At 41.1% G+C, this 12,155-nt stretch overlaps 1 protein-coding gene across 1 annotated transcript in view; it reads right to left on the reverse strand.

Moving 5' to 3' along the window:
- Positions 1–11,578, reverse strand: part of EDNRB (endothelin receptor type B) — a 61,961-nt gene extending 50,383 nt beyond the window's left edge. Inside the window, exon 1 of the mRNA XM_019523826.1 lies at positions 11,297–11,578. Coding sequence (XP_019379371.1) covers positions 11,297–11,578 — 282 coding nt within the window. The remainder of the gene's footprint in view (positions 1–11,296) is intronic.
- Between the last annotated feature and the right edge of the window lie 577 nt (positions 11,579–12,155).

The raw sequence follows: 12,155 nt of genomic DNA on the forward strand, positions 1-12,155 counted from the left end.
AACTACTTCACAGTTAGGGCGGCTAGGAGCTGGAACCAACTTCCAAGGGAAGTGGTGCTGGCCCCTACCCTGGGGGTCTTTAAGAAGAGGCTGGATGCCTACCTGGCTGGACTCATTTGAGTCCCGTTTTTGTTTTGGGGTTTTGTTGTTCTCCTGCCCTGGCGGGGGGTCAGGCTAGAAGATCTACTAGGTCCCTTCCGACCCTAAATCTATGAAACTATGAAACTATGTAACCAGTAAACCTGGTCTATTAACTTCACTGTGGTAATTCCTGATTTACACTGGTGTAACTAATATTAGAATTTGGCACACAATGTTATTCCAATGTTTGCTTTTACCTTAAAAAATGAAAAGGAATTTAATCCCTTTTTGTCGTTATATGCAGTGGCTATGATGCTCATAGTGCTCATCCTGTCTACTATTTTAGACCTCAACTAATAATATTACACAAACTTGAAATGAATACATTTATTGGCTTTAGAATAAAAAAGAACAGCACATCTGGGCAAACAGATTCCTTTTTCACGTGATGATATAAACTAGAGGTATTTTTTCCATCACATGCATGTACCTGAGAATAGTATGTTTTCTTAGGAATGTGGGATATGTATAATGTTATGTGATTCAAATCATCCTTATCCTGCTTTCCTCTGTGACAAATGATTATATTCAGCAGCATGGAAAAAAGTAAATGCCAGGTGCCCGCATTAGGCCTGCATCATTAAGCAGGTACAAGCCTAAGTCACTGCTGTGTGTTTCACACTATGTGCAAAATCAGTGATGTGCATTTATCTCTGTCCAGAGAGACAACAAATGTTTTACTGGTGCTTGTGCTCTACTCAGGGGTGATTTTCACCCAACGGGGGTATCTGTGCAATTAATGCGTGGAAATAAACTGTGGTGCAGTTTGCGCCGGAGTCAACTACTTCAGCATGCAGTGTCTATACATGCGCCCAGAACTGCAGGAGTTTGAGCCAGGGCAGAGCAGGCCTGGGTTGGCTGGGGGTCCAAGCAATCAGCCCCAGGCTCCAGGTGGCGGTGTTGGGCAGCAGAGGGGCTGGCTGGGGCATGAGGGTGCTAAAGTACAGGGCTAGGTGGCAGGCAACACCTGCACTTCAGTACCCTTCTGCCCTAGTCAGCCCCTGTCACAGGCCACATCTATACAAGACGCTACTGCGCAGTAGCAATGAGCTACTGAGCAATAGTTCATTGCTACTGCACAGTAGCATTGGGGGGCACTAACCATGATGTGATGCTACTGGGCAGCAGTAACAAGCTGCTGCACAGCAGCTCATTGCTACTGTGCAGTAGAATCAGGAAAAAAAAACGTGTGGAGACCCTACTGCGCAATAATGCCAGTTACTGCACAGTCATTTAGTACTTGGTTATGCAAGTACTAAATGACTGTGCAGTAACAAGTGCACAGTTCACCACTCATGTAGATGTGGCCACAGTCTTCCCATTCATTTGATCACACATAATTACTCTGCCTGGTGTAATTACTGTCAGGATCAGTACTATCTTATGGCAGAGTTAATTAATTTATTGCACCCTAATACTGTAGACTGTAATGCTTTACTGTGGAGCTAATTAGTCTACTCTGCAGTAAAACACCCAGTGGGCATGTCCAGATGGATGTGGTCATGGAGTATATGGCACCGCAGACATGTTTGCAGAGCCACATACTGCACAATCCAATGTTCTCTGTGCTGCAAGGGTGTGCTGCCTGAGTGTGCACTGCACTGGGTTTTTTTTCTGTGGGTTTTTTTGACCCCTGGATATCCAATACAGTGCAGTGCACACTTGGGCAGTGCATACTACTGAAAAGCGGAGCTGTGCCACCTGGAGCTGTGCTGAGGTTGCTGGCCAGGGTCTGTGCAGCAGAATTGCCACAGCTGCAGCCCCAGGAGGTCCCCAGGGCCCCAAGTAAGACTGCTGGGGCCAGTACAATCTTGGCCCCAGCCTCCCCTACTCCAACTGGGGCAGCTTGCCATGCGCCAAAGTGCAAATGGCATGGGCATCCCCCACAGACAAGTAGCTGCAGCATGAAGTGCGCCACTGCTAGTTGTCCCCAGGGAACCAAATGTCCACATATGTCTGGGTGCTCCCAGCGAGAATAACGTTAGAATTAATGAGTTAAGCCTCCATGTAAGCAAGTACAACTCTCACCCAAATCAGTAAGAGTTGTATTAGCTTTTGCTGGGGTAAAGAGTGTTTACCCTCTCCTGCAGAGACATTCCTGTAATATGGCCAGATTAGCAAGAACCTTAGACTAGTGCTTCTCAATCCCCAGGCCATGGACTGGTGCCGGGCCATAGTGGGTCAGCTTCTGGTCTGCAGCATGGTCGGTTGCTGGACCGGAAGTGGCCCGGACTGGCAAAATGCAGCGCTCCCAGAGCCAGGCAGAGAAGCCGTGGCTCCTTCCACAGGGCCCATGGCAGTGCAGGGTTTGGCCCACCCTCCTGCCTGGGTTATAGGGGTATCCTTACCTCTCTTCCAGGAGGGAATTCTGGCCATGGTTGGATGTGACTGCTGGGCTGTGGTTTGCTAGGCCATGCCCACTTTCGGGCCACAGTTTGCCAGGCTGCGGCATAAAAACTTTGGGAATCCCTGCCTTAGAGGATTTTCTTTGCAGTGGGACATATTCAAGGACAGTAGAGTGAGAAAGAAGGGCAGGTTTCTCCACCCAGTGGATATAATGCATTTTTGATTAAGGAATGTGGTCAAAGTTGGGCTTCCCTTACCATTCCTGACTCTGCTTCCAGAGCCCTGCAGAGTCCATTGAGCAGCTGTCTAGGAACATGTGTAGGGTGCTGTAGCATGGCTGGAGAAGTGGGGTAAAATGGAGCTACAATGGTAGTACTCTATTGTGCTTCCTTACATATGGGCAAGATTCAGGCAGAGATGATCCCCCTCACATGCCTTTGAAAACTGTCTGAAAGCTGCAGCTGGTGCAGAACGCAATGGCCTGCCTCCTGATGGGGTTGGATCACTAGGAGCACATAATTCCAGTGCTCCAGAATCTGCAGTGGCTTCCTATAGCTTTCTGAGCACAGTTAAAGATGCTGCTTTTGTCCTATAAGGTCGCTAAATGATCTGGGCTCTATGTACCTAAGGGCTGTCTTCTCCCTTTTGCCCCATCACAACCCCTAAGGACAACTGAGAGTGGCCTCCTACAAGTACCCACCAAGTTTGCTTGGCAAAAATATGTGGGATGTTGTTCTCAGTAGTTGCTCTTCATTCCTGAAACTCCTTCCCTCTTGAGGCCTGTCAGATCCCAAGCCTGGACATCTTTCAGAAGAGCTGTAAAGACCTTTCTTTTTGGGCAGGTGGTTAGCAAACAAAGTTAGTCTGGACTAATATTGGGCAGAGAGAGGGTTCTGTTATGTGCAGGGATCTTGGTTTTCTCTGATTTAAACCTCCCCCCCACATTTTCTGTTAAAAAAAAGTAACCCCAAATCCACATTTTCCATGATTAAAATGAAACACCACTATCTATCTATCTTAGTGGTGTTTCATTTAAATCACAGAAAAATGTGGATCTGCGTTACTTTTTTTTTTAACTGAAAATTGGGGATTTTTTTAAATCAGAGAAAACCAGGCTCCCTGGTTATGTATTGACACATCTGTCTTTTAAGTGTTTTGTTCTGTTGTTTGATGTTTTGTTCTCTTATTGCAAGCTGTCCTGAGCCTTTATAGGGAAGGTTGGCATATCAACCAAGTGAATAAATGAGTGAGTAAATGAACACCCTAAGGCTGAATTTAACTCTAGGATTGTTTAGGAGAATGTAATATATACGTTAAAAAAGGAGACAGCTTTATCTAATACCTGTTACTAGATATCCCTACTCTTTTCTATTCCCTTGGTAGGTAGTTTGTTTTTGCACACCTCACTGGATCTCAGATAAGATATACTATGTTGCCATACCCACATACCTATGTCTTATTAGTAACCATTTCCCACTATCTGTCCAAGATGCTTCACTATTTAAGTCACCAGTACATTTAGAGCACCATTTCCAGGCAACGGCTGGTTGCCTGTTTTCAATACCCAAAATCTGTTTCCATTTTTATAGAGGTAGAATGTGACAAACTTTATTTATTAAAAAGACTTAATATTCTGACTTCAGGATAAAGAGGAAATATTTTCCTCATCTCCATTTTTGGCTTGGATTTTAGGTCATTTAGCATCTGTTTTTGTTTCCTTGGAAACCATGGCAGATGCTACAGGGAAATGGTTGGAAGGTGGATCAAGAGATCGGCTGATCTCTCTGAATATTCCCTTGGTTCCAAGAAACATGATGCTGAGACGCACCACTCAGAACAACATGTCTTGGCATGGTTGTAAAAGACAACTTCTCTTCTGGATCTGTGCCTGCCTGGAAATCAATGGCAACACTGCTGTTGGCTTTCTGGGGTATAGCATAGGGCCCTTAGTCCCCAAATTATAAATTACTTTGCTGAGCTCATTTCTCTTAAAGTCTACAGCCGTGAAACTAAAACAAATAAATCAATTCAGAAGGCATAATTTTTGGAGAAGAGCCAAGTATAATAAAAATGTCACAAGTCAAGAATACTCAAGATTAGGAGAACAAACTTTGATATTTTGCCATTTATATTTAAGAAAATGGCAATGTTATTTTGTGGTTGTTTAGATAATTCTGATGCTATCAACTGTTTTGAATACTAGAACTGTAAAAATATCTTGAAACAATTTAGAAATGTAAAAATATTGAAATTCAGTCTGTTATCTGATTTTTATTTGTCAAGTACTTAAGAATTTTGAAGTGAGAGGCAAGGATTTCTTAGGGTGATATTTTTACTGGGTATCACCAACTATATAGTAGATATAAAGTTAGGAAAGCTTTTGAATGCAAGATATTCTTCCTCAGGCCTCTGATCAGATCATTTAGTGGATGCAAGACTACCAGCAGGCCAGATGGAACAGTTTCCAGATGGAACTGTTTCCAGATTCATAACTTACACATATGGGCATATTCCACTTATACAACATCAAAACCAAACAAGTACTAGTTCTGGTGCTGAATTTAAGGTGAATGAATCTGATGATCTTTATTAAGCTGCCTTCTCTGGGAATGTGCAAGTCTCAGGGAACATTGGTCAAATTTTGAGGCAAATGTCAGAATTTGAACTAATACCTTTTAAAAGTTCAAAAACTTAAAGGACAGATGTGTCAAATTCTCATCCCTGAATGTGGGGTGTGTGTAGGCATTCAAACCCACAAGGAAAAATAGGAGGCTCTACGTCTCAGATTCACTGTCTCCATGATGTCACCTCAATCTTCCCCGCTGTTCTGGAGGAAAATAATTTATGATATCCATTTTCAGGGTGCAGATTAGTCTTCCATAGTTAGCTAGCATGCATTCAGGGGTAGAGATATGTTATAGCCCATTCTCATCTATTCCTTGCCCATTATTTCCTGTGTGTTCCCAGGAGCACTAGTCCTCATATTTAGAGCTCAGATCTAGGGAGATATAACATAATTGCCCAAGGAGAGGAGAGGAATCTTTATTTCCCCAATATTTTGCAAAACTGAATTTAGGTGGCTAATCAGAATCTGCCCATAGTTATTATGACACATGACAGTCTACATCAGTTTTGTAACTGATGGGCCCAATTCTTTTCTTGTGTTGCTAGTGCAACACAGAAATGTGTTGAAAACACTGGGATTATACCACAGAGAAGAATTTGAGCTAAGAAGGGAGCAGAGAGAAACTTGACTGGTTCTAAGTATAGTGACATTTATTATTTTATGAATAGTAGAAAGGTTCTAGTGCTATGCTGCTATCCACAAGAAAATTTGTTCCTGACAGCTTCTCTTCCTTCTTTCCTTCTTGTTAGGGATTCAATTGCCTTTACAGGTTTGTTCAGTGTTGTCATACTGTTATGCTGGGGAAGATTAATCCCAGTATGGGGAGATGATTTTCTCTCTGAGAAACTTTTTGGATATTTTTTGGTCTTTTTTTACAGCTGCTTATAGGCTTTTCTGGCCATCTGATCAAGGAATGCAGGTTTTGACTCAAAGATATGGCTCAAGAGATAGAGAGTTGGAAATACAAATAATATCATGCAGGTGTTGAGTGAAGTTGCCTGTTTAGTTCATGAACTTTCCATTTATCTTTATTTCAGTGACAATGTTGGAATTTGTTCCAGTTTAGTTTGTATTTTTTCTCATATCTGTGTCTGACTGTAAATTCAGCCCTTATGTAGGGAAGTAGAATTCCCATTGCTTTCAAGATAGGTACCAACTTACTCCAATGGTAATGCTGGTCTGTTATCTATGAGGGCAGGCCAAATTTATCCTTAATTTAACCTCATTAGTTTTACTAGAGTTGCTGGGAATGTCCAATAATGTAAAAAACATATAGCAAATTGTTGAAATATGAGTTTCTTGAATAAAGCAACATAGACAGGGCTGTAGACTCCAATCCTTTAGGGCTATTTTGCACTGTAGAAGCAGTGCAAAATGCCAGTAAAGCATCCAAAGATAGCTGGTGAAAAGCTGACAGAAATGGTCCCATTTAACTCTTTCATTCCCCTCCTAGGAAAAGGAAAAATATTTTGAAATGGTATAGATAGAAAGGAGGAAGTGTCTAATCTACACCTTAGTGTGGTACAGACTTGTGTGAAGACAACATGACCTAGGATCACTAAAGTGCAACCACCTCCCTTACCTGTTCCATCTTAGATGAATTGGAGAATCTGAATCTCAGAGTTACTGAGTGTTCCCAGATCTCACTGACTTCAGTAGATGTGGTTACTCAATACTTGTAAATCTCATCCTGTCCCTGAATATAGGGTCTGATTTTAGGCATCCTTGTTGAAAAATAGGGGCAGCCAATCGTTAGATAAATGATTTCTGGAAGGAAAATAGGTTCATGTGATCGGCTCTAAAGAGTTGTCTTGGAACCTGGATTTGGTCTCAAGTGAAAAGGATTGTTGGCTCCAATTATGTATCCATTGGACTTATGTCAAAATAACAAATCCACATAACAATTTAGCTTCATTTAGCATAATGGACACTCTTGTTTAAAGTATGTGTAAAATGACAAGGGTGTTAAAAGCTAGGATTTAAATTCATAAGCACATTTCAGAATGTGCTTCTTATCCCAGTAATGAACAAACAACATATGTTCTGAAGATTTGGTTTGTATAAGTGTCCATCCTTCTCAAGGGCTGCAGATGAAACTGTAATTTAGAATAGATTTTATTATGAGATTTCAAATATTCCTAGTACAGGTTGGGCAGAAGTATACAGGATCATGGACAGGCTCCATGGAGCTCAGGACAAGATGGTACAGCAAGGCCCGAGTGTTACCCAGTCCCCATGTCATTACCAGGAATCCTGGTTTTCTTTGATTAAAAAATAATCCCCAATTTTTGGTTAAAAGAAAACAAACCCCAAATCCAATTTTTTCCATGATTAAAATGAAATGTCATTATCTCTCTCTCTCTCTCTCTCTCTCTATATATATATATAAATGGTGTTTCATGTAAATCAAGGGAAGGCATGGATTTTGGGTTACTTTAATGAAAAATGGGGATTTTTTTAAATCAGAGAAAACCAGGGTCCCTGGTCTTTACCCACGGTTACCTTCTCCCCACAGGAAGGTTCCCTTTCTTACCTTGCACTTACTGCTCCTACCCAACATTTTTATTTCCCTTTCACAGCAAGACAAACAGTCCCATCCCCATGACTAAACACTAATTCACTAGATATGCTTCCCTTAGATCCCATACAAATATCCAAAAAATAGTTAATTGTTACCTACCTACCCACCCAGGCATCCATGCATATCTTTCTTCTCTTTCTGAATATGAGTCTGTGAAAGTTGGGGGATAGTGGCATCTGGCTGGGCCTGCTGAATGATACTTTTGAGTTGCAAGATTAACCTCTTCTTTGGGCTTTGGTGAAAGAAGTCCCTTAGGAATCCTGTCAACTGGTTTGCAAAAGATGAAGGCCTAATATGGAGTCTCATGGCTAAAAACAATTGTTTCTGTGGGACTTGGTTGGCAGAAAACAGGGTCCAGATGAAATCCAAATAATACTATATCACAGCTTCCTGAAATAGCTGCATGCAAGTCTTATTGGTAGATGCAGGCTGATCAACATTTTAATACAATACAGTCCTGAGACAGGGTTTGTAACAAATGTGACATAAATAAGCCCTGGGTCAATTCTGGGTTGGGAGCACAAATGCCCAATTATGCTTTCATGGAGACAACTTTGGGAAAGTACTTTAAGAACTGGCATTTATGGTACCAGTATGACTAAAGTCCGGAAGTACAGAGACATGGTACAGCATCTTTCTACATGGAGATGCTCTAAAGAGATATGTACAGCTCCAGGATCACCTCAGACTTCACAGCATCTGCAAGATTGAGAAGGGAAGCTTGTTTTTACATTTGTTTTCCACCAACCTGAGAACCTCTGGGCCCACAGACTGGACATCAACAGACCATTCCACATGGACCAGTCTGGCCAATGCCAATTTAGTAAATATGGGAAATAAGAGCTTTTACTGTCCATACTGCTTCTCAGTTGGGCAATAATCTTTAGTCCACTCTCTTTAAAATGCGTGCCCATGCTGCAAAATATAGGAAGTTGAATCTACAAAACATATAAGGTTCATGTCTAGTACTGCTGACAGTATTTGGTTTTACCTTGTCAAAAGGTTTAGATTTTTACCATAGTTTTAGGTATGCTACCAGCCCTAACTTTGTGAGAAACAGTGAGAAGTAGCCTCGAACCTTTGCTCTTGTGTTTTAATTTCTAAGTGCCTTTGCCGGCTTGTCTGTGTATGCTAGAATTTGTTCTGCATAACAATCATAAGGAAGAACTAGTCCTTGCTTGAGACAACTTTGGAATTCCAGGAAGGACTTAGAAAGATTGTTTGGCTGTTTTGTGGTATTATTTAGTCTGAATTATTTGCCCATCCCTTATTTACCCACATTATGCCCGGCTCCTGCTACTGCTCTCAATCATCAGCTTTCATGAGCAACAGAATTCCACCCCATCAACAAAACAGGAATAAATGTTTATCATGTAATTCAACATGCAATTAAAACTATGCAGCCCTTTATAAACCAAAATATTTACAGGGAACGAAAAGCAAGCTGTCACTAGATGAAAAAAAATCAGAATATCAGTAACAGGACTGTCCTGATTAGAGATAATTTTTCTAGCAAATGCTAAAACTTAAACACCAATGGTATTAGCCAGGCTGGGGGATGAGTGTGTAACTTTGTGCCTTTTGCTATCATCAGCTTTTTTTAAAATGAGGCGAGGAAGGAAATGATGGAGTTGGCACTGTTGCAAAGTTTAACATGTCATCGCCTTGGCTTAGTTGAGAAACTTAAAAAGAAATTACAATTATCAAAGTACAGTACAGTTTTTATATTTAATACATCTTCCTGTGGGAATTCTTTCATATTCCCACTACAACTTCTGCCACCACTCAGTTTGTTGTCCACCCTAATTTATTACCAGGCTCTCTCTCTCTCTCTCTCTCCCTCAAAAAAAATCCATTTATTTCAGCTACACATCAGTGCTTGTGAATGACCCCAAGGATGATAACCTTAGGCCTATGTCATAGGTTTTGGTCTAGAGCAGTAGATTCCCAAAGCACAATTACAGGAATTCAAGTTATTAAGTAGCAGGGCCTTTATTTCCCTAGAGATACTAGTGTGGAAGTCAAGGGAAATACAATGACGTTGTTAACTTTGTATTTATAACAGTTGGTATTCCCACCCTCAGCTGCATTGTCTGAAGTACTATTATTATTTTCATAAGGAACACAGAAGGCAATTTTTTTATACAAATGCCTTATTTCTGTAGATATGGGCAAAAACATTTTTTCACTGCCAGTTTATGGTCTATTAAAAAAAAATCAGCATACTACTTAAAACTTTGAAATTAGTTTAATTAGATGCATTAGTTTAAGTGACAGTCTTTTAAAGAGATGAGATGCTAAGTCCTAAAAATAACCACCTCTATTATCACTTCTTTGCTGAAGGTCTTTTTAAAGATATGGAAACTGAGGCAGAAATGTTAATGACTGCAAGGCTACCGGGGCAGTCACTGTCAACAGGGAACTCAGCAACTGCTGACTTGTGTCCAGCACTTAGATTTGTAAACTATGTCCCACTGTACGTCCTCTTATTTTTTTATTCCTCTTTTCTTTTCTCTTTTCATTCATTTCTCTTTACCCCTTCTGTGTCTTCTCTTCTTGTATTTATCTAAAATATGCAGAAATATCTATAAACCGTTTGGAATAACAATATTTGCAAGTTCTTTATACCCTTGCAGGAAGTTCCTGTACCTTGGCTACCAACTGATTTTTAGATTCCCCTCCTTATAACTAACTTTATTTTTAATAAATAAAAGATAGGCTCACACTGCCATCTTCACTCAAGATACAGCCTAAGTTGAGCTCATTTCCCCCCTAAGGTCACAATCAAAACAAGCAGAAATCTGGAAAACTAGCTAGTTTTAAAATAGCTATGGCTTTCTATTTTCAACTGGGATTAGAAGTAGGAATGTTAAAGTTTTCAAGTAATTGCTATTCTGACAATGATTTTGGTTTAGCTGATCCCAGGAAATACTTGAGACACACCCTTGTCAGAAAGGTGCTGCTCACAATGACCTCTCAATAGGTTCAGGGAGACATTAATTCAGCTTTTTGGTAGCTAATCCAAACTTTTCAAGGTTTTCCATGAAAATATGTCTTTAAACATTCAGCTGCATTTGCTCCCAAATTTGAGGTTCCTGTGACTTGGTAGCTCCATCACAGTTGATTGTAACATGTGATTTTACATATCTAACTCAAACGATCAGTAAACTAATGTGCAGCAAGGTGCCTGTGTTCCAACAGCTGGCATGTAGTCAAATAAATTTGGATTTGAGGCTCTAACAGGATGTGCTTTAAAACCTGTCACAGGTCCAGCAACATATTCTTGTTCCTGGACTTTGCCCAAAATAGACAGCTTCTAGATGCTGTTGTCTAGATAAACCCTGGAAGCTACAGGTAGAGCAAAACATGTTGGGAAGGGGATATAAAAGCAGATATAACTCAGAACTATAAGATCTGATGTACCACTGCTTTTTCCCTGTCCAGAAGTTTTGCGGCAGTCTTGAGGCAGAGGTAGTGTCTGCAGCAACTTCAGCAATTGCAGATGCTCCCCCTGTCTGAAGAAGGGTGTTTTCACCCAAAAGGTTGCAAAGAAGAATTTTTCCAACTGGTTCAGTTGATCTAATAAAAGATATCACATTTACCCAAAGAACCTTGTCTGCCTGTGGTACATCCATAGCAGCTAATATGGTAGTAGCTGGAAGTTTGTCAATGGAAGCAAGTTTCTTTATGAAATCTGGGGTATCTTTCAAATAATTGGAAGCTCCTACAGCATATAGGAACAGTATTGAGTCAACATAGCGAGAAACTCCTTCGTTGATGGTGCCATTGTCAGAAACAGTGGAATATCCCTGGCTACCAGGGCTGTGGATCTTCGGTATGTAAAGAAAATGTGCTTTGCCTGGACTCCCAGGAGGTGGAAGCATGAAGTCTGATCTAGTGCATGCAGAGCCAGGAACCAATCTGGTGTGCATAGGGCTAGGGCTAAATCTGTCTGGGGTCCAGGATATTGCCTGAACCATGACTGCCTGTGGATTGACCCATAGGGACAGCAGCCCAGAAAGATTGGGCACCACTGCCACAGATACACCACTAATGACCTCCAGTCCAACCCCTCCTGGAAAATGATGACCATCTCAAGGTAGCCGCTGTGAACTAACCTGTTGTAGTTTGCTTGCTGACATCCCCCCAACTTCAAATGGTGTCTGTAACTCCTATTCTCACCAAGGCACCAGATCTTGCTCTGGAACTAGATGCCAGGTGCAATCCCTGATCAGCCCAGGACACATCATCACTGGACCAAATAACATGTATTATAACATGTAAAATTATTTACTTGCCCCTTTATCAATGTCACCTGCTCCTCTACTAACATCATATATTCCAGCAGCACCTTAGAAGGTCCCTTAGCTGTCTACACTGGAGAGGTAGTATAATCCTTATGTGTATGAGGAATGAACACTGATATGGCATCAATTCAGAAAGTCGCACAAGCCTGTGGGA

The sequence above is a fragment of the Gavialis gangeticus genome, unplaced genomic scaffold (assembly GCF_001723915.1).
Source record: "Gavialis gangeticus isolate Ggan-Ray unplaced genomic scaffold, GavGan_comp1, whole genome shotgun sequence".
Taxonomy (NCBI): domain Eukaryota; kingdom Metazoa; phylum Chordata; order Crocodylia; family Gavialidae; genus Gavialis; species Gavialis gangeticus.